Raw genomic sequence first — 27,238 nt, 5'->3', positions numbered from 1 at the left:
CACCGGGGTACCTACAAGTAATCGGGTTGGACACAGCCCCCGTCCCACGTCGGGGGGGGACAGTCTCAATCCCCGTTTTCCAGATGAGGGACTGAGGCACAGTGAAGGGAAGTGACTTGCTCGGAGTCGCACAGCTGTCCCGGGGCAGAGTCGGGATTGGAACCCAGGTTCGCTCATTCGATCGTATTTATTGAGCGCGTCCTAACCGGGAGAGGACAGCGCAACAATAAACGGACGCATTCCCTGCCCACAGCGAGCTTACGGCCCAGAGCGGGGGAGACGGACGTTAATCTAAATAAATCAATGACGGTGAGGGGCTGGGAGGGGGGGAGATGAACGGAGGGAGCGAGTCAGGGTGATGCAGAGGGAGTGGAAGAAGAGGAAAGGGGGGCTTAGGGAAGGCCTCTGGGAGGAGACGGGACTTCGATAAGGCTTCCAAGTGGGGGAGAGCCATCATCTGTCGGATACGAGGAGGGAGGGCGTTGCAGGCCAGAGGGCGGGACGTGGGCGAGAGGCCGTGAAAAACTGCTTTAAAGCCCAGGGTGAGGAGTTTCTGTTTGACACGGAGGTGGAGGGGCAACCACCTGTTTTTTGAGGAGTGGGGAATCGTGGCCTGAACATTTCTGTAGAGGAATGATCCGGGCCGCTGAGTGAAGGATGGGCTGGAGCGGGGCAAGACAGGAGGCGGCGAGGTCAGCGAGGAGGCCGACGCTGTCATCCAGGCGGGAGAGGGGGAGTGGTCGGATTCACGCGTCGGATGGAGAGGGGAGGGCGGGTTGAGCCATCTGGGGAAAGTGAGATCCGTAGGATTTAGCGATGGATTGGATAGGTGGGTCGAAGGAGAGAGAAGAGGCGAGGACGACGCCAGGGCGACGGGCTGGTGAGACGGGGAGGACGGTGGTACCGTCTACGGCGATGGGAAAGTCGGGGGGGACGGGGTTTGGGTGGCAAGGTGAGGAGTTCTCTTTGGGCACGGGACGGGGTCTGTGTCCAACCTGATTAGCTTGAATCTACCCCGCTGCTTAGTACGGTGCCTGGCTCATAGCACTTAACAAATACCACCTAGGCTGCGTCCAACCTGATTAGCGCTCAGGACAGCGCCTGGCACGTAGTAAGCGCTTAACAAGTACCGTAAACTAAAAATGCCCCCGGGGGAAAAGGTCCAGAAAGCTGAGGAAAGAGAAGCACCTTCTGACCGCGGCGCCGTCGGACGCTGTCCTGGCAGGCGTCGCTTTGGGAGAGCTGGATTGGTCAGAGACGCCCCCCGCTCCCTCCCCTCCGGCCTTTCCACATCCACTCGATGCCCGAGGGCCGGAGGCCCGGCGGTCTTCTCCGACCCTAGCGCTTCTTCACGGGGACAAGCAGCGGACAGAAGACGGGCCTGGGAGTCGGAAGGTCTTGGGTTCTAACCCCTGCTCCGCCACGTGTCTGCCGTATGACCTCGGCCAAGTCACTTCCCCTCTCCGTACCTCAGTTCCCTCGCCCGCGGAACGGGGGACCGTGTCCAACCCGATCGGCTTGTATCCGCCTCAGCGTTTAGTACGGGGCCTCGCACGTGGTAAGCGCTCTGCGAATACCTTAATTATGAATTACCGTTAGCCAGGGCGGGGACTGGGGCCAGAGGTCACGACCCAGGCCGCTGTGAGGCGGCCCTCCGGGGGGGGGTCCCCGGGGGGACGAATCGCCCCCCGCCCCCCCCACCTCCTCCGAGCCCGGGAGACGGGAAGGAAGCACGCGGGCAGACTTTGACGGAAGATTTTTATTCCAACGTAAAAGCGGGCAGGTAGGGTTTCAGGTCGGGGACGAGGGCCACAAGCGGGGAAGTTGCCATCCCCGACCAACCCCGCAAGACGGAGGAGGGAGTCCGGCGGTGGGGGGGGGGGGGGGGGGGGGGGCGGAAAACCGGGGCCGAGCAAAGGGCCGTGGGAGCCCCACCTCTGAGGATGGGGGGAGCGGGACCAAGTCGGGGAAGAGGAGCCCCCGGGGGTGTCTCCGCTGTTCCTTCCCCGGTCCGGGGGCCGGGAGAGCCACGTCCGAGGCTGGAACCAGCCGCCCCCCGCGAGCGGGTCTCTGGGAGAGGGGCTGCCCGAGGGGGCCACAGAAGGGAAGAGTCGCGGTGCCGAACAGACTTTATTAAGACATTTCGTCCGGGGAGCGGGTCCCCGGAGGCTGGGCCCCGGGGGCCGTCGGCGGGGGGAATCCGGGGCGGGGGGGGGGGTTCCCGGCTGGGACCCTCCCCGCCCCGAGGGCCCTGGGTTCAGCTGGGCTTGGTCTCGGTGGCTTTGGTCAGGTTTCCCGTTTCTCTCTTCAGGACGTGAAGCAGCGTCTGGGAACTCTCCAGGATCTGAGGCGGGCGGAGGGGCCGCTCGGTCACCCGGCCCGCGCGCTCCTCCGATGCCAACCCACCGGCCGTGCCTCCTCCTCCGCTGTCTCGCCGCCGACCCCTCGGCCACGTCCCGCCTCTGGCCGGGGACGCCCGGCCCCTCCCCACCTTCGAGGCCTTATTAAAAATCCCACCTCCTCCAAGAGGCCTCCCCCGACCACCCCCTCATCTCTCCCCCTCCAATCGATCCATCGCATTTATTGAGCACCCGCCGGGGGCACAGCGCTCCGCTGAGCGCTGGAGTACGGCAGAACCGCGTTGGCAGGCACGCCCCCCCCGCCCGCAGCGAGCTTACGGTCTAGAGGACCACCTTCCCGTCTACTACACCCCTCCCGCTGGGCCCTTGCGCTTCGTCTCCTCCCTTCACCCTCAGCCCCACGTCGCTTCTAACGGCGGTATCTGTGAAGCGCTTACTATGCGCCAAGCACTGTTCTAAGCGCTGGGGTAGGTACGAGGTCATCGGGGTGTCCCACGTGGGGCTCAAAGTCTTCATCCCCATTTGACAGATGAGGTCACGGGGGCCCAGAGGCGTGAAGTGGCTTGCCCGGGGTCACGCAGCAGGGAAGTAAGCGTGTTTTAGCGCCCACTCTGCGCTAAGCACCGGGTCGGACACGGTCCCAAGACCCACGTGGGTCTGAGGGGGAGGGAGTTTAAGCCCCATCTGACAGAGGAGGAAACCCGAAGCCAAGATCACACAGCAGGCAAGTGGCAGAGACAGGATGAGAACAACTTCTGCGTATGGCTGAGCTCACTGCGGGCGGGGAATGTCACCGATTATTGGTACACTGTACTTTCCCCAGCGTTTAGCACGGTGCTCTGCACACGGTAAACGCTTAATAAATACGACCGAATGAATGAATGGGGCGGATCCAAGCAAATCGGGCCGCACCCGGTCCCCGTCCCGCGTGGGGCTCCCGGTCTTCATCCAGTCTTAATCATGAAGCGGCGCGGCTCCGTGGAAAGAGCCCGGGCTCGGGAGACGGAGGTCGTGGGTTCTAATCCCGGGCCCGTCACCTCACTGTGCCTCGGCTCCCTCATCGGTAAAATGGGGATGGAGACCGCCGGCCCCACGTGGGACGCCCTGGTTATCTGCCCCAGCGCTCAGACGGTGCTTGGCCCACAGTAAGCGCTCAACACATACCGATATCATTATCATTATCGCTACCCCCGGCGCTCGGAAGAGCGCTCGGGACATAGTGGGCGCTCAACCAATGCCACGGTGGCGATCGATCCCCGTTTTCCGGCGGAGAGAGGTGAAGCGCCTCGCCCCGCCGGGCCCGCGGCCTCCGCTCACGGACCTTGAGGTAGGCGGCCTCGGTCTCGGCGATGGTCCGGTCGAACTCGTGGCGGGATGCCATCTTGCTGGCCAGGCTCTCGTTGACCCGCGCCAGCTTATCGGACAGCAGCCGCACTTCGTTCTGCAGCCTCCGCTTCTCCTCCTCTTCCTTCAGGATCTGCCGGCTCAGCTCCTCCCGCTTCAAGCACAGCTCCTCGATGCCTGCGGGGAAAGGACGGAGGGGAGACCGCGGCGGCGGGGACGAGGGACGGGCCGAGGCCGGGGGAAGACGGGCGGGGCGGCCCAGTGGCTGGAGCCCGGGCCTCAGAGAGTCACGGGTTCTAATCCCGTCAACGGGCCGGGATGGTCGCTCTCGGTCGCCGAACTGTCCAAGCGCTTAGCCCAGTGCTCCGCACAGAGTAAGCGCTCAGTAAATACTACTGAATGAATGAACGGTGCGCCGCGCGGCCTTGGGCGAGACACTAGAGAAGCGGCGTGGCTCGGTGGAAAGAGCCCGGGCTTGCGAGTCGGAGGTCAGGGGTTCGAATCCCGGCTCCGCCGCCTGGCAGCTGGGTGACCGTGGGCGGGTGACTTCCCTTCTCTGGGCCTCAGTGACCTCCTCTGGAAAAGGGGGATGAAGACTGGGAGCCTCACGTGGGACCCCCTGATGACCCCGTACATCTCCCCCAGCGCTTAGTACAGTGCTCTGCACAGAGTAAGCGCTTCACAAATACCAACATTATTACTTCACTTCTCTGGGCCTCCGTGACCTCCTCTGCAAAATGGGGATGCCCCACCCGCTTTCCTCGTCTCCGCCCTAAATGAGAAGATTATTACTTTATAATCGTCATTATTATAATAATCATAACGATGTTGGTATTAGTTAAAGCGCTTACTATGTGCCCAGCGCTGTTCTAAGCACTGGGGTGGGGACAAGGGAATGAGGTTGTCCCCCGTGGGGCTCACAGCCTTCATTTTCCAGAGGGGGAAACTGAGGCCCAGAGAAGAGACCGGCCCAGGGTCACGCGGCTGACAAGCGGCGGGGGGGCCGGGATTCGAACCCACGACCTCGGACTCCCAAGGGCGGGCTCTGGCCACGGAGCCGCGCTGCTTTCTTGCTGTACTGGACGTTCCCAAGGGCTGGGGAGAGCGCTGGGCACACAGTGAGCGCCCGGTGCCTACGAATGAATGAATGAGGGAGTGCATGAATGAATGAAGAGGAGGAGGAGGAGGAGGAGGAGGAGGAGGAGGAGGAGGAGGAGGAGGAGGAAGGCCTCACACTTGACCAGCTCGTTGTTGTAGCTCTGCAGCGCGGCGCCCTGCTGACTCATCCTCCGCTCCGATCCGCTCCGATCCGCTCCGAATCGCTCCGATCCGCTCCGATCCGCTCCGACCCGCTCCGATCGGCTCCGATCGCCCGGCGCCAACCGACCCTACGTCATCACGGCGCGCCCCGCCGGCCCCGTCGCCGAGGGGGCCGGCGTCATCGCCCCGCGCCGCCCGGGCGGTGACGTCACGGCGGCGCGCCGGGAGGGAAAGGAAGGGAAAAGATGGCGGCGGCCGCTGAGGCGGCAGGAGGAGGAGGAGGAGGCGGCCCGGGCTGCCGCGGTCCGGCCGGGGAGCTGTCGGCCGCCTGGGCCACCGTGAGCACCGGACTCGTGCCCCCCGCAGCGCTGGGCCTGGTGGGTCCCGCCGCCCCCGCCATGGAGGGGACGGAGCGGGGAGGGGGAGCCATTCAGTCAGTCAGTCAGTCAGTCATTCATTCATTCATTCAGGAGTACTTATTGAGCGCTTGCTCTGTGCACAGCACTGGACTCAGCGCTTGCAACGGACGGTTCGGCCACAACGGGCTGACGGTCTAAAGGGGCAAGACGGCAAAAGAAAGCAAAAAGAAGACCACTTCATCAAGATGGAGGGAGGGGCAGGGATGGCAGGTGGCCTCACCAGAATTGCCCTTTCCAAGCGCTTAGTACAGTGCCCCGCACCCAGCGAGCGCTCAGTAAATACGACTGAATGAATGAATGACTATTGCTTGACGCATAGCCGGTGCTTATCAAAGTAGCCCAATTACTATTATGATTATCATTGCTTGACACATAATAATGTTGGTATTTGTTAAGCGCTTACTATGTGCCGGGCACCGTTCTAAGCGCTGGGGTAGACATAGGGGAATCAGGTTGTCCCACGTGGGGCTCACAGTCTTCATCCCCATTTTACAGAGGAGGGAACTGAGGCCCAGAGAAGTGAAGTGACTTGCCCACAGTCACACAGCCGACAAGTGGCAGAGCTGGGATTCGAACTCATGACCTCTGACTCCCAAGCCCATGCTCTTTCCACTGAGCCACGCTGCTTCTCTAAGTGGTGCTTATCAAATACCCCCATTACTATGATGATTATTACTGCCTGGCACATAGTAAGTGCTTAACAAATACCCCAGGTATTATGATTATTACTGCCTGGCACGTAGTAAGCGCTTAATAATAATAATAATAATGTTGGTATTTGTTAAGCGCTTACTACGTGCAGAGCACTGTTCTAAGCGCTGGGGGAGACGCAGGATAATCGAGTTGTTCCACGTGAGGCTCACAGTTAATCCCCATTTTATAGAGGAGGTTACTGAGGCCCAGAGAAGTGAAGTGTCTTGCCCACAGTCACACAGCTGACAAGGGGCGGAGCCGGGATTCGAACCCGTGACCTCTGACTCCTAAGCCCGTGCTCTTTCCACGGAGCCACGCTGCTTCTCTAATACCTAATATCTAATAACGAATACCCTGGTTATTATGATTATCGTTGCTTGGCACGTAGTAAGCACTTAACAAATACCCTAGTTATTATGATTATCATTGCCTGGCACCTAGCGCTTCACAAATCCCCAGTTATTATCACTGCTTGGCACCTGGCGCTTAACAAACGCCACGGTTCCTATCATTGCTCGACACGTAGTGAGCGCCTAAGAAAGACCAGCGGTTATGATGAGCATTTTTACTGTCGCGGTCGCAGTAGGGGCTTGGCAAGTACCGGAAAGAAACCGGCTCCCCAGACGGCGCGTCCCCCGTCCCCCGTCCCGCCGCCCGGGGCGGGGGATTGGGGCCGGCCGTCCCGCTCTTCCCGGCCGTCACCCGGCGCGTCTCCCGCAGGCGTCCCCCGGCCCCCGTGCGCGCCCAGAAGAGGAGGAGCTGCGGGCGGCGGTGGAGGTCCTCCGTCGCTACGACCTGCACTCGGTGCTGGAGGAGTGGTTCGCGGAGGTGTTGCAGACGGACCTGCAGGCCAGCATCGCCCCGGCCTTCTGGGCCGCCGTCGGGCAGCACCGGCCCGGGCTCGGGGAGCCCCAGGCCGCCCTCCTCCTCCTGGGCGCCTTCGGGGGGCTCCGGGCCCGGCTGGACCCCTACCTGGTCAGCCTGAGCCTGCTGGAGCGCTGGACCCGGGCCGGCCTGCTCCCGGCCGGCGGCTCGCCGGGCCCGCGGGCCCGAGCCAACACCGTCATCCGCGCCATCCTCTTCTTCTCGCCCACCAAGACCTTCCGGGAGATGATCGGCCAGTTCTACGGCCGCGCCTTCAGGATCTACATGCACCGGCGGGTCGGGGAGGCCCGCGGGAGGGACCCCGGCCCCGAGTGCGGAGGCTGCGGGAGCCCCGGCCCGCTCTGCTGGTGCCCGCTGGCCCTGCAGCAGTTCCGCCAGCTCACCGAGATCCTGTAAGTGCGCCGAGCGGGTGCGGCCCGGCGGGGGGGAGGTCACCACGACGACGGCGACCGTGGCGTTGGTCGAGCGCCTACCGGGTGCCGGCCCCGTCCTGAGCGCCGGGGGAGACGCGGGGTCGTCGGGCCGCCCCCCCGTGGGGCCCGGCGGCGTCATCCCCGTTTGGCGGACGAGGGGACCGGGGCCCAGAGAGGCGAAGCGGCTCGCCCCGGGTCACCCGGCCGACGGGCGGCGGAGCCGGGATTCGAACCCACCGCCTGGGCCTCCCGGGCCCGGGCTCCTTCCACCGAGCCACGCCGCTCCTCTGATCGTGACTGTGGTCTCGGTTAAGCGCTTCCACCGTGCCGGGCCCTGGACTTGAGCTCTGGGGTGGAGCCAAGCCAATGGGGGTGGACACGGGCCCTGGCCCGCGTGGGTCCCAAATCCCCATTTCACCGATGAGGGACGTCAAGTGACTTGCCCGGAGTCACGCAGCAGGCAAGTGGCGGAACCGGGTTTAGAACCCAGGTCCCTCTGACTTACCTCAGTACAGTGCTTGGCATATAGTAAGTGCTTAGATGCCGTTTTATCTCCAGACCGAACTGTACTTTCCAAGCGCATGATACTGTGCTGTGCCCACGGTAAGCGCTCAGTAAATACGAATGAGTGGACCGGGAGCTCACTGTGGGCAGGGAAAGCGTCTGTTGTTTCGTACTCTCCCAAGTGCTTAGTACAGTGCTCCGCACCCAGTAAGCGCTCAGTAAATATGACTGAATGAATGAGTACTACGACTACTACTAATAATTATTCTCATAATAACAGTAAGCCTCCTGGACTGCCGCAGGAGAGATGATGGTTACACTGACTCCCGAGAGCCCGCATTAAGCACTCAGTACAGTGCTCAAGCGCTAGTACAGTGCTGTGCACGTAGTTAAGAGCTCTTTAAATACCAACGATTAAGGGCTTAGGAGGAGGAGGAGCGGGGCCGCCGGGGCTCCGGGTCGCTCGGTTCATTCAGTCGGATTATTTGAGCGCCGACTGCTTGCAGAGCGCTGTGCTAAGCGCTTGGGAGAGGACAATCCCACGGTAAACAGTCCATTTGGGGCCTCCAGTGGACAGAAGATTCGCGCTCACTTGGCCGTGGTTTCTGCCACTCGGTCATTGATCCGGGTGTGATTATTGAGCGCTGACAATGCGCAGAGCGCTGGACTAAGCACTTGGGAGAGGACAGTATAACGGATACATCCCAGAGAGGGAGAGAGACATGAATAGAGAGAAATAAAACGGCAGACACGGACCTAAGCGGCTGGGAGGCGGGGGCAATGGAGAAAGGGAGCGAGTCGGGGCGACGCGGAAGGGAGCGGGAGAAGAGGAAAGGAAGGTGCAGTCGGGGAAGGCTTCTTGGAGGAGGTGGGGCCTTCGATGAGACTCTGAAGGGCGGGGGGGGGAGGAATCGTCTGTGGGATTTGAGGAGGGCGGGCGGTCCAGGCCAGCGGCGGGACGTGGGCGAGGGGTCGGCGGCCAGACGGGCGAGATGGGGGTCCGGGGAGAAGGTTGGCGTTCTGAGCGGCCGGGTCGATACGGGAGAATGAGGTTGGACGCGGTCCCTGCCCGCCTCGGGGCTCCAAGTCTAAGCTCGTTGTGGGCGGCGAAGGTTTCTGATGCTGTATTGTCCTCTCCCGAGCGCTTGGTACGGGGCTCTGCACACAGTAAGCGCTCGATAACTACGATTATCAATAATAACGATAGGGAGGGAGAACGGGGATCGAATCCCCGTTGTCCAGATGAGAATCCTGAGGTAGTCCGGTGCGCCGCACACAGTCAGCGCCCAGTCGACTGAACGAATGAAGTTCCCTCATCTGTAAAGCGGGGGTGAAGACTGGGAGCCCCATGCGGGATAGGGACCGCGTCCAACCTAATTAACTCGCATCTGTCCCGGCGTTTAGTACAGTGCCAGGCACCTAGTAAGCGCTTAACGACTACCGTGAAAAAACCCTCCAAAACCAACGGGGAGAGATTATTCGATTCGCAACCCCCGGAAGCGACGCCGTGGGCGGGGAATGTGTCCGCCTGTCTTTCCGCTGTCCTCTCCCAAGCGCTTAGCACAGTGCTCTGCACACGGTCAGCGCTCACTAGACCCGCCCGAGCGAATCCCCAGAAGCAACCAGCCCGGCCTGGCAGGGCGGCAGGGTGGGGAGACACGTTCCTCGCCCGCGGGCCGGGGGACCCACGCGGCGGTATCGTGTCAGCCACAGGCTGGACCTGGTGGAGCGGGTCAGCGCCGACGCGGTCACCACCATCCTGCATCAGATGCTGGAGGAGAGGATGGAGCGGTGCTGCCGGGGGGAATACGAGACGTCCTTCCTCAACGAGTTCCAAGAGGTGAGCCGTCCGCGGCCGGCGGGGTGGGCCCGGGGCGGGGGCGTCCGGGCCGGGGAGGGGTCCTCCCAGCGGAGGGCGGGGACCGCGGAGATCCTAGCTTGTGCCAACTCAGAGTTAATGACCAGGTTGGGCCCGGCTTTCCAAGCTATCTCGTCGGGGGCCTCCTCTTCCTCCTCATCCCTCCCTCTCTGTCTGTCTCTGTCTCTCCCTCTCTCTTCCTCATTCTCTCCCTCCCTTTTTGTCTCTCCGTCTCTCCCTCCTCTTCCCTTTTTCTCTGTCCCTCTCTCTCTCTCCCTCCTCCTCTCTCCTTGTTCCTCATCCTTTCCCTCCCTTTCTCTGTCTCTCTCTCCCTCCCCCTTACCCTAACCCAGAGAGCACTCACGTTCAGGTTCAGAATGCCCACCGTCTTCAAATCTGACAATCTCTTCCCCCTTCAAAGGCCCATCTCCTCCAAGAGACTGACTAAGCCCCCCTTTCCTCTTCTCCCACTCCCTCTAATTTACTCCCTTTGTTCTCCCACTCCCTCTAATTTGCTCCCTTTGTTCTCCTCCCCCGCCCCACAGCACTTATGTCCATATCTGTCGTTTATTTCTGTTAATGTCTGTTTCCCCCACTCTGTTATTATTCATTATTAGTTGTATTTATTGACTGCTTACCGTGTGCAAAGTACACAGCTCTCTCAGGCTGTGAGCCGGCTGTGGGCAGGGAATGTGTCGGTTTATTGCCCTGTCGTCCTCTCCCGAGCGCTCAGTAAATGCGACGGAATGAAAAAAATGCCCGAATCGAGTCATCCGGTCAGGTGGCTACGGAGCCTGGACAAACGGTTGCTTCGCGGGCGGCGTCCGCCCCCGGCCTGGGCCCCGGGCGAGGCCCAGAGCCGAGGACGGGCCCCGTCGTGGCGGCCGGTCGGCCATCCCGGCCTCCGCTTTCCCCGGCAGTGGATCGAGAAGGTGATCGGCTGGCTGAGCCAGGTGTTCCTGCCCGAGGAGGCCGCGCGGGCCGGGGCCGGCCCCGCGCCCGCCTCCGAGGCGGGCGGCAGCCTCCGACGCTGGCGCTGCCACGTGCAGAGGTTCTTCTACCGCATCTACGCCAGTCTGCGCATCGAGGAGCTGTTCAGCATCATCCGCGGTCAGCGCCCCCCTCCCCTCTCCTTCCCCCGGGGGCCCCGAGCTCAGGTCGGGTGGGCGAGTTCCTCCCTGCGTCCCCCTCTTCGGTTTTTTTATTACGGCGCTCCTTACTGTGTCCCCGGCACTGTACTAAACGCTGGGGTAGATACGGGCTCATTCGTTCATTCAGCCGTATTTACCGAGCGCTTGCCATGTGCAGAGCACTGTAGTAAGCGCTTGGAAAAGTACAGTGGAGCAATGATCGGTCCCAGGTGAGATCTGTGCACTGCAGGAAAGGAAAGGGAGGCTTTCATTCATTCAGTCGTATTTATTGAGCGCTTACCGTGTGCAGAGCGCTGTACTAAGCGCTTGGGAAGTGCAGCTCAGCAACAGATAGAGACAGTCCCTCCCCACAACAGGGTCCCAGTTTAGGAGGGGGGAGACAGGCATCAAAACAAGTAAACGGGCATCGGTAGCATCTTTGTAAATAAAGAGAATTATAGATAGATCTATAAGATGAGCTTCTGTGAGAAGCAGCATCACATTGTGGATAGAGCACAGGCCTGGGAGGCGGAAGGTCATGGGGTTCTAATCCCGGCTCCACCACTTGTCTGCTGTGTGACCTTGGGCGAGTCACTTCACTGGGCCTCAGTTCCCTCCTCTGCAAAAAGGGGATTGAGACTGTGAGCAACCCGATTTATTTGCATCCGCCCCAGTGCTTAGTACAGTGTCTGGCACGTAGTTAAGCACTCATCAATTACCATAGTTGCTATTAAATGTGCCCGTCATTAATAAAAATAAATAGAATTCTAATTATGTACCTATGTACCCAAGGGCCAATCAGCTCATCAGGATGGACACATCTCATGTCTCCCGTGAGGCTCACTGTCTTCATCCCCATTTTACAGTCGAGGTCACTGTGGCCCAGAGAAGTGGCTTGCCCAAGGTCACACCCAACAGACAAGTGGCAGAGCCGGAATTAGTCCTTCTGCCTCCCAGGGCCGGGGTCTAGCCACTGGGCCACACCGCTCTCCTTCCGATCTGGGCTCGGGGAAGGGCCCCCACGAGGCCGGCTTTAGCCGGCTGGGATCGTGGCCGGGGGGGGGGGGGGGCCGGGCGGCCTGGGTCCCCCACCCTGACTTTCTCTGTCCCCTCTGCCCCCAGATTTTCCCGAGTCCAAGCCCGCGATCGAGGATCTGAAGTACTGCCTGGAAAGGACCAGTCAGAGGCAACAGCTGCTCAGCTCCCTCAAGACGGCTCTCGAGACCCGGCTCCTCCATCCGGGTATCATCGTTATTATCGTTATTTTGGTACTCGTTAAGCGCTTACTATGTGCCAGGCACTGTCCTAAGCGCTGGGGTGGACCCAAGCAGATCGGGTTGGCCGCAGTCCCCGTCCCACGTGGGGCTCACGGGCTCAGTCCCCATTTTCCCGGTGAGGGAACTGAGGCCCTGAGGAGTAAAGGGACTTGCCCAAGGTCACCAAACAGACAAGTGGCGGAGCTGGGGTCGGAACCCTTGACCTCCTGACTCGGGTAGCCCGAGTCATTCATTCATTCATTCATTCATTGAGCGCTTATTGTGTGCAGAGCACTGTATCGAGCGCTTGGGGGAGGGTAGTAGACACGGTCCCCGCTCACAACGACCTTACAGTCTAGAGGGAGGGAGACAGACGTCAATAGAAAGAAAGAAATGACGGATGTGGGACAGAAGCGGTGCGGGGCTGGGAGGGGAGATGGAAAAAAGGGAGCGAGTCAGGGTGAAGCAGAAGGGAGTGGGAGAAGAGGAAAGAAGGGCTTAGTCTGGGAAGGCCTCTTGGAGAAGGTGCACCTTCAATAATAATAATAATAATGATGGTAATTGTTAAGTGCTTATTATGTGCCAAGCACTGTTCTCTAGGCGCTGGAGTAGATACAGGTCGGTCAGGTTGTCCCCCGAGGGGCTCACGGTCTTAATCCCCATTTTCCAGCTGAGGCCCAGAGAAGCGAAGTGGCTTGCCCAACGTCACACAGCTCATAAAAGACAGAGCCGGGATCAGAACCCACAGCCTCCGACCCCCAGGCCCGGGCTCTTTCCACAAAGCCGCGCGGCTTCCCTAGTAGCATTTACCGTTAGCAGTAAGGCGTCGACGGAGGGGAGAGTGAGGGTCTGTGAGATCTGGAAGGGCAGGGCGTTCCAGGCCGGAGGCAGGTCAGTAGCGAGAGAGGCAAGATGGAGGACCCCCGGGAGGGAGAGGCGGGAAGCCCCCCGTCCCACCGCGGCGGTGACAGCGGCCACCCGGGTCCCGGCTTCCAGGGGTGAACACGTCAGACATCATCACCCTCTACATCTCCGCCATCAAAGCCCTGCGGGAGCTGGACCCGTCCATGGTCATCCTGGAGGTGGCCTGCGAGCCCATCCGCCGCTACCTCAGGTCAGCGGGCCGGCCGGGGGCCCCGGGGGACGGGGGGCGGGGCCCTCCCCGGGGAGGGCCCCGAAGGTCCAGCGGCCCCCTCCCCGCCACAGGACACGGGAGGACACGGTGCGGCAGATCGTGGCCGGCCTGACGGGCGACGCGGAAGGCTCGGGGGACCTGGCCCACGAGCTGTCCAAGGCCGACCCCGTCACCCTGGACAACGGCCAGGAGAGCGACGACGACCTCTCGGACCCCGAAGACTGGGTGCCCGACCCCGTGGACGCCGACCCAGGTCAGTCGGCGCCCGGTGAACGCGGTCGACCGATCGACGGAGAGAAGCGGCCCGGCCCGGCGCACGGGGCCGCGGGCCTGGGTTCTAATCCCAGCCCCGCCCCGGGCCTCGGTCCCCTCCTCTGCGAAATGGGGTAGAGGCCCGGGAGCGCTTCGTGGGACGGGGACTGCGTCCGGCCCCGTTGCCCCAGCTCTTAGTTCAGTGCCTGGCACGTAGCGAGCGCTTACCGGAAACCCCAGCTGTCATCGTTAGCGGTTTATCGATCGGTTCTCTCCGAGGGGGGGCCGGCCGCGACTCTCCGTCAGCCGACCCGCGATCATCTCCCGCCCCCGGGGGGTCCCCTTGACCCCGGCGCTGGTTTTCCCCGCTCCGGGGGTCCTCCCCCTCCCCGGCCCCGGCCCTCGGACGGCAGCTCGGGGCGACGACCGAGGGGCGCGGGAGGTGCCCGGGCGGCGGCCGGAGTCCCGAGCCGCTGCCCCGCGTCCGCAGGAAAGGCGAGCTCCAAGCGGCGGTCGTCGGACATCGTCAGCCTGCTGGTCAGCATCTACGGCAGCAAGGACCTCTTCGTCAACGAGTACCGTGCCCTGCTGGCCGACCGGCTCCTCCACCGCTTCAGCTACAGCGCCGAGAGGTCAGCCCGTCCCCGCCGCCCGGCGGCTCCCCACCTTCCCCCGCCGCCCCCACAGGTGGGCACGCCTCTGCCCCGGCCCCCGCTGGCCGCCCGGGCCTGGGTTCCAATCCCGGCTCCGCCACTCGTCTGCTGGGTGACCCCGGGCAAGGCGCTACACTTCCCTGGGCCTCGGTTCCCTCATGCGGACAGGGACTGTGTCCAACTCGGTTCGCCTGAATTTACCCCGGCACTTACTACAGGGAGCGCTTATCGCGGTTGTTATCATTACTATCATTGTAGGCAGGTCATCCCCTCTGGGCTGCTGGGAGCGGAAAGTCCCAGCGGCCCGGGAAACGAACGGGGCCGACAGACCTTCTTCAAACGTCCGGCCCGCGGTGGTCTGGGGACCCGCGTGCGAGCGCCGGGAGATTCTCCCCCAGGGCCCCCGGGGCCCCCTCCACCACCCTCCTCGTGGTCGGGAGACCCGTCGTGCCCCTCACCCGCTTCCTCAACCCCCCCGCCCGCTCTCCGACGCCTTCTGTCTCCCCAGGGAAATCCGCAACGTGGAGCTGTTGAAACTCCGTTTCGGGGAGGCCCAGATGCACTACTGTGAGGTCATGCTGAAGGTCAGAGGTCCCCCTCCTCCCGCCCTCCGCCAGATCTGGGTCTCCCCCCGCCGGGCACGGCCCCCGACCCGACCCCTCCTCCGCCCCCAGGACATGGCCGACTCCAGGCGCATCAACGCCAACGTCCGCGACGAGGAGGAGAAGCTGCCCGAGGAAGAGCGCCCCGCCTTCCCGCTGATGGCCGTCATCCTGTCCAGCGAGTTCTGGCCGCCCCTCAAGGAGGAGAAGCTGGAGCTCCCGGAGCAGATCACGGAGGCCATGGAGGCCTACTCCAAGAAGTACGAGAAGCTGAAGGTACCGCGTCTCTTCTCCGCCCCATCTCCCGGGCCAGGCCGGACGCCCGGCCGGTCGTACCCCGGAACCGTGGCGGCGGCTAGGCGCCCCACCCCCGGCCCCTGGTTCCTCGGGGCGAGGCCGCCCAGAATGGGGGAGTCCCTCTGACCCCCGTCCCCCTCGCTCCCCACCCCCGTCAGGCCATGAGGACCCTCAACTGGAAGCACCACTTGGGACTTGTGACCCTGGACGTGACGCTGGCCGATCGCACCCTCTCCCTGTCGGTGTCTCCCGTCCACGCCGCCATCTTGCTGCACTTCGAGAACAAGAGTGAGGTCCCCCTCGGCGCCGGCCTCCCGGAAGCCCCCGCGGCGGGGGGCGGGGGGCGGGGGGCGGGGGAGAGTCCGCTGAGGGCAGGGGGTGGACGCGGTTGGGGGAGCCGACCGGGCCCGGCCGTCCCCCCAGGCAGCTGGGCCCTGGAAGAGCTGAGCGAGGTGCTGAAGGTGCCCACGGCGTCCCTGCGGCGGAAGATGGCCCTGTGGCTGCAGCAGGGCGTGCTCCGCGAGGACCCGGCGGGCACCTTCTCCGTGGTGGAGGAGGAGCCGCCCCGGGACCGGGCCGACAAGGTGGTGCTCATCGACAGCGACGAGGAGGGCGACTCCGCCATGGCGTCCCAGGCCGACCAGAAGGAGGAGGAGCTGCAGGTGCGGACCCCCGCCCGCCCTCCTCCCCCTGGCCTCATCTTGGGGTTGGCTCAGGGCCGGCCGGCCCCGGGCGGGCAGGCGGCGGCGGGTCAGAGCCCGACCGGGGCGGAGGCCGGCGCCCCTCCGAGGTGGATCGGGGGTGACCGGACGGACGGAAGCCGTGGTGTGTCCCCCCGGCCCCGCCGAGAGGCGGCCACTTCCCACAGGCTCGGCGGCCGGAACCGCCACTTCCCATCCGATCGTTACTGCCCGTCCGGGGTCCGCCGGTCAGCCCTCTCGGCGTCCTCGGGTTCCCGAGCCTCGGCGGGGTGTGGGCGGCGGGGTGACCCCCGCCGGGTCGGGGGGGCGGCCCTCTGGCCTCTGACTCTCGGCCGGCCTTCCCCGCAGCTCTTCTGGACGTACATCCAGGCCATGCTGACCAACCTGGAGAGCCTGACGCTGGAGCGGATCCACAGCATGCTCAAGATGTTCGTCATGACCGGGCCCATGGTCACCGAGATCGACCTGCAGGAGCTGCAGGTCTTCCTGCAGAAGAAGGTGCGCGACCAGCACCTCATCTTCTCGGGAGGCGTCTACCGGCTGCCCAAGAGCTGCAGCTAGTCCGGGGCGGCCGGGGGGACCCCCTCCTCCCCCTTCCGGGGACCCACCCTCCCTCCGGTCGCAGGCGGACGGCGTCCGGGCCTCTCCACGGTCGGAGGCGGGCGACGCCGTGGACGATGACCCGGGGTGGGGGCGGGGGGGCCTCGCGGGGAAGGGGCCTCTCGAAGACCCTCCGGACCCGGTGACTCTTCCTCCTCCTCCCCCGGCCCCTAAAGCCTCTCCCAGACGCCTCTTCCGGCGTGGAACTTTGTAAAATACCGTAATTTATGCCCGAGGCAGGAAAACTCCATTTCGCGCGGGTGCGGGGTAAGCGTTCTTTCGTGAAGGGAGAAAAAACACCTACGGGCCGAGCGCCGGTTCCGCCTCGGGTCAGCGTCAGGTCCTGTCATAGCTCAGTATTGGCGGGCGCCCCGTAATAAAACCTCATCTGGTTGGAGGACAGAGAAGCAGCATCCGCACACGGGCGTCCCGGCCTTCCGATTCACTCCTCCGAGAAGTGGTTTCTAATTCGGTAGTGTTTATTGAGCGCTTACTATGTGCAGAGCACCGTACTAAGCGCTTGGAATATACAATTCGGCCACAGGTAGACGCGATGACGGGCTTGCGGTCTAATCGGGGGAGGACAGATGGACAAAAGACAACATAATCACGATAAACAGAATCAAGGGGATGGACACCTCATTAACAAAATAAATAGGGTAATAAAAATATATACGAATAAACACAGTGCTGAGGGGAGGGGAAGGAAGAGGGGAGGAGCAGAGGGAAAGGGGACTTGGGGGGGGGGGACAGGGGAGGGAGCAGAGGGAAAAGGGGATTCTAATCATCCCCCGCCCCTTCCTTTTTTTAATTTTTCATAGTTTTTGTTAAGAACTTAACTGTGCACCAGACACGGTACTGTGAGCTGGGGTACTTACAAGCTAATTGGGTTAGAGTCGGTCACCGTCCCACATGGGTCTACCAGGCTTAATTTCCCATTTTACAGATGAGGGAACCGAGGCGCAGAGAAGTGAAGTGACTTGCCCGTGGTCTCACAGCGGACAGGCGGCAGAGCCGGGATTAAAACCCAGGTCCTATGGACTCCCAGGCCCGGGCTCTATCGCACTAGGCTGCACTGCTTAATAGTATAATAATAATGTTGGTATTTGTTAAGCGCTTCCTATGTGCAGAGCACTGTTCTAAGCGCTGGGGGAGATACAGGGTAATGAGGTTGTCCCGCGTAAGGCTCACACTTAATCCCCATTTTCCAGATGAGGGAACTGGGGCACAGAGAAGTGAAGTGACTTGCCCACAGTCACACAGCTGACGAGTGGCAGGGCCGGGAGTCGAACCCATGAGCTCGGACTCCAAAGCCCAGGCTCTTTGCACTGAGCCACGCTGCTTCCCCACTGCTTAGGGGAAGGAGCGTGTGGCGTAGTGGCTAGAGCCCTGGCCTAGAGTCCAAAGGTCCTGGGTTCAAATCCCGGCACCAACACTTGTCTGTTCTGCGACCTTGCGCCAATCACTTCACTCCTTGCCTCAGTTCCCTCATCTGTAAAACGGGGATTGAGACGGTGAGCCCCTCGTGGGACAGGGACTGTGGCCAACCCGATTTACTTGTATCCACCCCAGCGCCTAGTACAGCACATAGGAAGCGCTTGACAAATACAACAATTAGTATTATTCCTGAGAGAAGGAATCTCAGTCATAAGATGAAGAAGGATTATGTTTAGGAGAAGGTGAAGCTTTTCTAAAGCTAAATGGGACGTTTTTGAGTTGGGGGGTAAAGGATTGTAGATCTTAGTGGGGGGCTTCTGCAGTGAGATGGGAGTGCATTTTACATTTTTTTGAGGGGGTCGTCATCAATGGTATTTATTGCGAGTTTACTGTGTGCCTGGGTAGGTACGGGCTAATCAGGTTGGAGACGTAGCGCCCCCCCCCCCCCCCCCCACGAGGCTCCTCGGCTCAATCCCCCTTTTCCAGATGAGGGAACTGAGGCCCAGAGAAGTGAAGCGACTTGCCCACGGTCACAGAGCAGACGAGCGGTGGAGCCGGGATTAGAACTCGGGTCCTTCTGACTCCCAGGCCCGGCCTCTCTCCATCGGGCCACGCTGCTTCTTTGGGCAACAGAATCAATATCTGTCACACCACCTATCTTTGTGGGGGTAATTAGAGTTTTATGATGGCAAATTATCTCGTTATATTAAGCTGCCTGGACTTATAAACACCACTCGAACAGGTAACTGTATAGTCATCGCCTTAGCGCGTTGGCAACCTTCAGGGCATTTATTCGATCGTACTGAGCGCTTACTATGTGCAGAGCACTGTATTAAGCGCTTGGAAAGTACAACCCGGCAACGAAGAGAGACAATCCCTGATGGGGAAGCCCCCATCTCAGTTCGGGCTTCTCACGCGCCACGTCGGCTCATCGCCTCAGGTCTTAATTGCTGCGCGCCGGACCGAAGGAGTGGTATTTACTGAACGCTTACTGTGTGCAGAGCGCCCATCTAAGCGCCGGGGAGAGGAAGATAGTTGGTAGACACGCTCTCCGCCCGCGGAGAAGAAGCGTGGCCTAGCGGAGAGAAATCGGGTCTGGGTGTCGGAGGATCTGGGTTCTAATCCCAGCTCCACCCCTTGTCTGCTGCGTGGCTTTGGGGAAGTCACTTCTCCGTGACTCAGTGACCTCATCTGTAAAACGGGGGGTTAAGACTGAGCTGCACGCGAGACTGTCCCCAACCCAATTATCTCGTTTCCACCCCAGCGGTTAGTACGGCGCCTGGAACGCAGTGCTTAACCCATGCAGTTATTATTATTATTGTTAGTCACTCGATCGTATTTATTGAGCGCTTTCTAGGTGCAGAACGCTCCTTGGGAGAGGACAATACAATAATGGGCTCATTCCCCGTCCCCAAGGAGCTTCCAGTCTAAAGTTTGCAGTCTCGTTCAAAGGTGGCGTCTTCCGGCTTACAACGGGCCTGGCCCTTCGGGCCCGCTCCAGGTGGCAACCCCTGGGACCGCTCGCCCTCCGTTTCCCGGGTCCCGCCCGGAAAATCCGGCCGGCGACCAACGGGGTTTGCGTGCCACGCTAGCGGACGGTCCGCATTCCGTCCCTCCGTCCCCTCCCCGGCCTCGGAAGCTTCCCGGGTGACACGGGGGACACGTGTAAAGGACACGGGTAGGGGATGCGGCCTAAAGCTGAGGAGGTGGGACACCCGGGGCTCCATCCAGACCCCTTCCCCGTAATGATAATAACAATAATGGCATTTGTTAAGTGCATACTATGTGCAAAGCACTGTTCTAAGCACTGGGGGGATACAAGGTGATCAGGTTGTCCCACGTGGGGCTCACAGTCTTCATCCCCATTTTACACTTGAGGCTCGAGGCTCAGAGAAGTGAAGTGACTCTCCCAAAGTCCCACAGCTGACAAGTGGCTGCGGGATTAGAACCCATGACTTCTGACTCCCAAGCCCGGGCTCTTTCCACTGAGCCACGCTGCTTCAGTGGTCACGCTGTAGAGAGGCGGTGTGGCCTGGTGCCCAGAGCCCAGGCCTGGGAGTCAGATGGACCTGAGTTCCAATCCCGACTCCGCCACTTGTCTGCCGTGTGACTTTGGGCGAGTCACTTCACTTCCCTGCACCTCAACTGTGAAAGGGGGATTAAGGACTGTGAGGCCCGTGTGGGACGGGGACTGTGTCCAACCGGATCTGCCTGTATCCACCCCGGCGCTTAGTACAGTGTCTGGCACATAGTCAGTGCTTAACGGTGGATAGAATATGGGCCCGGGAGTCAGTCATTCATTCATTCATTCAATAGTATCTATTGAGCGCTTACTATGTGCAGAGCACTGTACTAAGCGCTTGGAATGGACAAATCGGTAACAGAGCAGAAGCACCTAGGTTCTAATCCCGGCTCCACCACTTCTTTGCTGCGTGATCTTGGGCAAGTCATTTCACTTCTCTGGGCCTCAGTTACCTCGGCTGTGAAATGGGGATTGAGAGCGTGAGTTTGAGATTAATTTATATCTACCCCGGTGCTTAGCACAGGGCCTGGCGCATATTAAACGCATCACAGATATAAAAAAAAACCCAAGCCCCAAATAACCTTTCGGGTTCCCCAACAGACTCTCCCATGGTTGGTATGGCTAACAAACCACCAGGGACTGGTTTTTTTTTGTTTTGTTTTGATTTTTATGGCATTTGTTAAGCGTTACTCTCTCATCCAACCTGATTATCTTGTACAGACCGTGACTGACACCCCGCAAGCGCTCGACAAACATCGCGATTATCGTTATCGTGGCCCATGCCGATTCCCTGGCCCCTCTGGATTTCCACAGTTCCGGCATACCTTGTTTTCCCAAATGGTATTTGGTAAGCACTTACCGTGCGTCAGACGTTCTGAGCGATGGGGTAGATAGGAGCTAGTCAAGCTGGAGACAGCCGCTGTCCCCCCTGGGCCGCCCAGTCTGTGTCCATTTTACAGACGAGGAAACTGAGGCTCAGAGAAGTGAGGTGAGTTGCCAAGTGAGCGGCATGGCCCGGTGGATAAAACGGGGGTCTGGGAATTCATTCATTTATTCATTCGATCGTCCCTATTGAGCGCTTACTGTGTGCCGAGCACTGGACCGATAATGAGGATGGTATTTAATAATAATACTGTTGGTATTTGTTAAGCGCTTACTATGTGCAGAGCGCTGTTCTAAGCGCTGGGGGAGATACAGGGTCATCGGGTCGTCCCACGTGAGGCTCCCGGTTAATCCCTATTTTACAGATGAGGTCACTGAGGCCCAGAGAAGTGAAGTGACTCGCCCACGGTCCCACAGCTGACAAGTGGCAGAGCTGGGATTCGAACTCATCACCTCTGACTCCCAAGCCCGGGCTCTTTCCACTAAGCCGCGCTGCTTCTCACTTGTTAGGCACTTACTATGTGCCAAGCGCGGTTCCACCGAGCTCTCCCAAGCACTTAGTACAGTGCTCTGCACACAGTACGCACTCAATAAATAGGATAAAATAAGTCACTGATGAATTGATTGATTGACCGCAGTTTGGGTGCTTGGCATATAGTAAGCGCTTAAATATCATTATTGTTATTAATATTGTTTGAGAATGGGACAGAATGGGAAAGAGTTTTCTGATCATTCCTCTGCTCCTAGTTTTGTGACCTTTCCAAAATGGGGGGACCCCCCCCCCCCCAAATCAGGGTCGGAATGGAGATTCCTGCAGAGCCTCAGGGCCATCCCAAGAAGTCACCTGACCCTGGGGAGCTTTGCCGGCAGCGGCGGATGAAGATGATGATGGTATTAAGCGCTTACTATGTGCCAAGCACTGTTCTAAGCGCTGGGGTAGATACAAGGTCATCAGATGGGGCTCACAGTCTCAATCCCCATTTTACACATGAGCTAACTGAGGCCCCCAGAAGTGAATCGACTTGCCCACAGCTGACGAGCAGGGGACCCAGGATTAGAACCCAAGACCTCTGACTCCCGAGCCGGGACTCTTTCCACTAAGCCACGCTGAGGCACAGAGAAATGAAGTGACTTGCCCAGGGCCACACAGCAGACAAGCGGCAGGATCTGGATTAGAACCCAGGTCCTTCTGACTCCCAGGCCTCGACTCTGTCCGCTACACTGTGCTGCCTCCCTAGCGTTCAGCACAAGCTGGCGTCCACCTCCTCCTCCTTCGTTCATTCAGTCGTATTTATTGAGCGCTTACCTTGTGCAAAGCACTGTACTAAACATTCCTCCTTTAGATTCTCAGCTGTCTGTGAGACCGTGAACGTGCTGTGCAAAAGCACGTTCACGCCTTGTGAGAGAGAGAACGTGCCAACTGACTGGTGTTGTCCTGTCCTCTCCCAAGCGTTTAGTACAGTGCTCTGCACACAGTAAGCGCTCAATAAATACCACGGATTGCCTGATCGATGGGAAAGCCTTCTCCAAAAGCCCCTCTCCTCCGAGAGGCCTTCCCTGACTGAGCTCTCTTTTCCTCTTCTCCCACTCCCTTCCGCTTCACCCTGCCTTCATTCAGTCATTCAGTCGCATTTATTGAGCGCTTACTATATACAGAGCGCTGTACTAAGCGCTTGGAAAGTACACTTCAGCACCAAAGAGTGACAATCCCTGCCCCTAACGGGCTTACAGTCTAGAGGGGGAAAGACAGACATCAAAACAAGTAAACAGCCATCAATAGCACTAATATAAATAAATAGAATTAAACATATTAATAAAATAAATAGAATTATAAATATTTACATATGTACACACAAATTAAATAGAATTATAAATATCTACATATATACACACAAATGCTGTGGGGCTCAGGGGAAAGAGCTTGGGCTTCGGAGTCAGAGGTCACGGGTTCGACTCCCGGCTCTGCCACTCGTCAGCCGTGGGACTGTGGGCGAGTCACTTCACTTCTCTGGGCCTCGGTGACCTCATCTGGAAAATGGGGATTAACTGGGAGCCTCACGTGGGACGACCCGATGACCTTGTATCTCCCCCAGCGCTTAGAACAGTGCTCTGCACATAGGAAGCGCTTAACAAATCCCAACACTATTATTATCCCCCCATCCCAGCCCCACAACATTTATGTCTGTATCTGTCATTTATTTCTTTCTATTAATGTCCGTCTCCCCCACTAGACTGTCAGCTCGCTGTGGGCGGGGAATGTGTCCGTTCTATTGTTATATTATGCTCTCCCGAGGCCTCAATACAGTGCTCAGCACACAGTAAGCGCTCAAACAATTCGACTGACCAAAGGACTGACTAATTCTCCGTCTCCCACTCCACCCAAGCAGCCCCATCCACCTCACCCCACCCATAGCACTCCCTTTGGGCTCCTCTGAGCCTCGGTGACCTCATCTGTAAAATGGGGATGAAGCCTGGGAGCCCCAGGTGGGACGACCTAATTGCCTTGTATCTCCCCCAGCGCTTAGAACAGTGCTCGGCACACCGTAAGCGCTTAACAACTACCATCATCATCACGGGCTTTGGAGTCCGAGATCATGGGTTCGAATCCCGGCTCTGCCGCTTGTCAGCTGTGTGACTTCGGGCAAGTCACTTCACTGTGCCTCAGTTATCTCATCCGTAAAATAGGGATGAAGACTGTGAGCCCCATGTGGGACAACCCGATTCCCTTGGGTCTACCCCGGCGCTTAGAACAGTGCTGCTCCCCTAGTAAGCGCTTAACAAATACCAACATTATTATCACTGTCATCACCCCTTCAGCAGTTGGGAGCGTCTGCCGTCTTTCATTTGTACATCCCTTTGCATATTCAGTTTTTTATTCAGCTCTTTTCCTCCTGATACATCGGTTTCCCTTCCCTCCCTAGGCCTCGCTCTTCCTTCCACGCCCACGATTTGCAAATCATGTGGGTCGGGCCGGATCTGGGGGGGGGGCCCGGGGTCCTGTTCCCACTCGCCTCGGCTGGGCGCTCGGTAAGCGCTCAGGAAACCCCGTGGAGGTCGGCGGGGAGGATTAGGGCCCTGCCTCCGTTCGTTCAATCGTATTTATTTAGCGCTGAGCACTGTCCTAAACGCTTGGGAGAGGACAACAGCGCAATAGACGGACGCATTCCCTGTCCACAATGAGCTGACGGTCTAGAGGGGGAGTCTTCCTCCCCATTTTACAGATGAGGCCCAGAGAGGCGAAGTGACTTGCCGAAAGTCACACATTCATTCATTCTATAGTATTTATTGAGCGCTTACTATGTGCAGAGCACTGTACTGAGCGCTTGGGATGTACGATTCGGCAACAGAGACAATCCCTGCCCAGTGAACGGGTTTACAGTCTAATCGGGGGTTGACAGTCGAATCGGGGAATGTTGGTATTTGTTCAGCGCTTACTATGTGCCGAGCACTGTTCTAAGCGCTGGGGTAATAATACTGTTGGTATTTGTTAAGCGCTTACTATGTGCAGAGCACTGTTCTAAGCGCTGGGGTAGATACAGGGTAATCAGGTGGTCCCATGCGAGGCTCACTGTCTCAATCCCCCTATTACAGATGAGGGAACTGAGGTACCGAGAAGTGAAGTGAGGCACCCAGCTGACAGGTGGCGGAGCCGGGATTAGAACCCATGACCTCCGACTCCTAAGACCGTGCTCTTTCCACAGAGCCACGCTGCTTCACGCAGCTGATAGGTGGCTGGGTAAGCGCGGAGCAATTCTTCTTATTCATTCATTCAATAGTACTTATTGAGCGCTTACTATGTGCAGAGCACTGTACTGAGCGCTCGGAATGGACAAATCGGTAACAGAAACAATCCCTGCCCACTGACGGACTTACAGTCTAATACGGGGAGAGGGAAGGAGCGCGGCTCAGTGGAAAGAGCCCGGGCTGGGGAGTCAGAGGTCATGGGTTCGACTCCCGACTCTGCCGCTGGTCAGCTGTGTGACCGTGGGCGAGTCACTTCACTTCTCTGTGCCTCAGTTCCCTCATCTGTAAAATGAGGACTAATACTGTGAGCCCCACCTGGGACAACCTGATCACCCTTTATCTGCCCCAGCGCTTAGAACAGCGCTCTGTGCATAGTAAGCGCTTAACAAATACCAACGTTATAGCAATAAATTTATAGCAATGAATAGAATCAAGGGGATGAACATCTCATTAAAACAATAGCAAATGAATAGAATCAAGGGGACGGACATCATCTCACTGACAAAATGAATAGGGTGATGAAAATATAGCCAGTTGAGCGGACGAGTACGGGGCTGAGGGGAAGGGAGAGGGGGAGGAGAAGAGGGACAGGGGGGGGGAGAAGAGGGTTTAGCTGCGGAGAGGTGAAGGGGGGGGGGGAGAGGGAAGGTCAGATCCCAACCCCCTCCCCGTAGAATCCACCTTCAAGCTGGTGGTTGTGAGCTCACCTGGTTCTAAACCGACCAGTGCCGTTGTGGGGAAGCTCAGGAGCAGGCCATGGCCTCGGGGGCGGCCTTCGGGGGTCGACCCAGCTTCCTCGGTGGTCTGCTGCTCTCCTCGGCCATCCTGTTTCCAGCTGCGGCTGCCTCCCTCTCCACCCCCCCGAGCTCCTGCCGACCGGACCCCCTCTGTCCAGCCCCGGGACGGACGCCGTCCGTCGTCCCAGGTCGGAGCCTCCCGTCCACCTCGCCCTCCTCCTCCGCTCCCACTTCCCACCCTGCCCGACCCCCCGACGTCCACCCCTTTGCCTCCGCAGCCGAGTGCGAGTGCGTCCTGGGCATCGGCCAAGGGGGGCTGACCGCTCTGCTGGTCATCCTCGGCGGGGTCAGCCTCTGCTGCTTCGCCCTGCTGACCTTTCTGATGGGCGGCCTCTCCGTCAAGAGGTGCAGGGGAGTCCAGAAGGGGCCGGGGAGGTGAGCCCAGGGTGGGGGGGGTGGACTCAGCTGGGCCTGGTGGGCGATCTCAGTTTCTCTGCCATTCCTCCAGGCGGTCCTCGAAGCCCGGAGACGCCGAGGGGGGCTGGAGGCAGGGGAAGGAGGCCTCTCTCTGGGCCGAACGCCTCCCCAAGGCCCAGAGATCGGGGAAGGATTTGGCTCAACGGTGAGTGGTCCCCGGACAAGGTTCAGAGGGGCGGGGGAGACCCCTGGGCCCGGCTGCCATGGTGCGGTGGTCAACGCGGTGGTCTCGGGGGCCTCCGATGGGTGGAGTCCTCGGATGGGCAACAATCCATTCATTCGTTCAACCGTATTTATACCGTGTGCAGAGCACTGTACTAAGCGCCCGGGAGAGGACAACACGACAATAAGCAGCCACATCCCCTGCCCACAACGAGCTGACAGTCTAGGGCCTACAAGCTCCCTGATGAGGAGAGGGGGGACTTGTCCCAGTGCTTCGGGCCTGGGCCCCTCTCCCCTACCCCGCCCGGTCCAGAGATCGGGGTCCCCTCCCCTCTGCAGGACGATCGCCCCGGCCCCCGGGGGGGGGGGGGCCACCAAGCCGGAGAAGGCCACTAGGCAGGGAGCACGACAGGAATGAGGATGGCGACGGGATGCCAGCGGAAGACCCGGCCGGATGTCGGGATGAACGGGCCCCATTAAAGTGATGGGTTTGGCGCTGCCAGAATCTCTCTTTTTTTAAAAAAACAATTCAATCTGTTAAGCGCTAGCTAGGCTTCAAGCACTGCTCTAAACGCTGGGGTAGATACAAGTCAGTCGGATCGGACACGGTCCCTGTCGCACATGGGGCTCACGGTCCAAATTGGCGGGAGACCGGTTATTGAATCCCCGTTTTACGGTTGAGGGAATGGGGCCTAGAGCTATCGATCGATCAGTTAGTTCATTCATTCCATCGTCTTTATTAAGCGCTTACTGTAGGCGGAGTACTAAGCTCTGTACTAAGCGCTTGGGAAAGTACACTACAACAGTAAAGAGTGACAGTCTCTGCCCACAACGAGCTCAGAGTCTGGGGGGAGGCGGGGAGGCAGATATCAATGCAAATAAATAAGATGACAGATAATCGACATTAAGTGCGGTGGGGCTGGGGTCGGGGGGAGAGCAAAGGGAGGGAGTCAGGGCGAGGCAGAAGGGAGTGGAAGGTGAGGAAAAGGGAGGGCCTCCTGGAGGAGATGGGCCTTCAATAAGGCTTTGAAGGAGGGGAGAGTCCTTTGTCGATGTGAGGAGAGAGGGCCAGTGGCAGGACGTGGGCCAGGGATCGGCAGCGAGACGTATTTACGGAGCACTTACTGTGTGCAGAGCACCTCTTTAAATGATAGATTGTAAATGACCTACTCGTTCACACTCGCTCTGCACATAGGAAGCGCTTAACGAATACCAACATCGCAGTACAACAGAATCACCAAACAGGTTCCCTGCCCGTCTCCCTCTCTAGACTGTAAACTCGTTCCGGGCAGGGAACCTGTTTGGTGATTCTGTTGTACTGCGATGTTGGTATTCGTTAAGCGCTTCCTATGTGCAGAGCACTGTTCTAAGCGCTGGGGTAGATACAGGGTCATCAGGTTGTCCCACGTGAGGC

The 27,238-nt window shown here is 59.6% G+C and overlaps 2 protein-coding genes across 3 annotated transcripts; one reads left to right on the top strand and one right to left on the bottom strand.

Annotated features, from left to right (window-relative positions):
* Window positions 1–1,741: 1,741 nt before the first annotated feature.
* On the bottom strand, window positions 1,742–5,118 carry SSNA1 (SS nuclear autoantigen 1). The gene is made up of 3 exons (XM_029054301.2): window positions 4,939–5,118; window positions 3,682–3,881; window positions 1,742–2,344 (listed from the first exon to the last, which is right to left on the bottom strand). The coding sequence occupies exons 1-3, from the start codon at window positions 4,988–4,990 to the stop codon at window positions 2,258–2,260; spliced, it is 339 nt and encodes a 112-aa protein (XP_028910134.1). The 5' UTR covers window positions 4,991–5,118; the 3' UTR covers window positions 1,742–2,257.
* Window positions 5,119–5,175: 57 nt separating this feature from the next.
* Window positions 5,176–26,326, top strand: ANAPC2 (anaphase promoting complex subunit 2). Of its 2 annotated transcripts, XM_029054299.2 has the most exons (16): window positions 5,176–5,341; window positions 6,797–7,353; window positions 9,586–9,718; window positions 10,657–10,846; window positions 11,989–12,108; window positions 13,119–13,236; window positions 13,329–13,510; window positions 14,000–14,141; window positions 14,671–14,746; window positions 14,837–15,040; window positions 15,220–15,349; window positions 15,485–15,723; window positions 16,111–16,260; window positions 20,543–20,669; window positions 25,694–25,807; window positions 26,164–26,326. In XM_029054299.2, exons 1-16 carry the CDS (start codon window positions 5,210–5,212, stop codon window positions 26,307–26,309), a joined length of 2,760 nt encoding a protein of 919 aa, XP_028910132.1. In that variant the 5' UTR covers window positions 5,176–5,209; the 3' UTR covers window positions 26,310–26,326. The 2 variants fall into 2 exon arrangements, with proteins under 2 accessions (XP_028910132.1, XP_028910133.1); XM_029054300.2 differs by lacking the exons at window positions 20,543–20,669; window positions 25,694–25,807; window positions 26,164–26,326 and having other exon boundaries at window positions 5,191–5,341; window positions 16,111–16,816.
* The last annotated feature ends 912 nt before the right edge of the window (window positions 26,327–27,238 follow it).

Source organism: Ornithorhynchus anatinus, chromosome X4 (assembly GCF_004115215.2).
Source record: "Ornithorhynchus anatinus isolate Pmale09 chromosome X4, mOrnAna1.pri.v4, whole genome shotgun sequence".
NCBI lineage: Eukaryota > Metazoa > Chordata > Mammalia > Monotremata > Ornithorhynchidae > Ornithorhynchus > Ornithorhynchus anatinus.
This window is presented reverse-complemented; position numbering and strand designations above follow the sequence as displayed.

Coding starts and splice junctions, on each gene's coding strand:
- SSNA1 (XM_029054301.2), bottom strand. CDS start 4,990: ATGAGTCAGCAGGGCGCCGCGCTGCAGAGCTACAACAACGAGCTGGTC. Junction 3,882..4,938: donor CAACAACGAGCTGGTCAAGT/GTGAGGCCTTCC, acceptor CTTTCCCCGCAG/GCATCGAGGAGCTGTGCTTG. Junction 2,345..3,681: donor CCGAGGCCGCCTACCTCAAG/GTCCGTGAGCGG, acceptor CGCCCGCCTCAG/ATCCTGGAGAGTTCCCAGAC.
- ANAPC2 (XM_029054299.2), top strand. CDS start 5,210: ATGGCGGCGGCCGCTGAGGCGGCAGGAGGAGGAGGAGGAGGCGGCCCG. Junction 5,342..6,796: donor CCCCCGCAGCGCTGGGCCTG/GTGGGTCCCGCC, acceptor CGTCTCCCGCAG/GCGTCCCCCGGCCCCCGTGC. Junction 14,142..14,670: donor TTCAGCTACAGCGCCGAGAG/GTCAGCCCGTCC, acceptor CTGTCTCCCCAG/GGAAATCCGCAACGTGGAGC.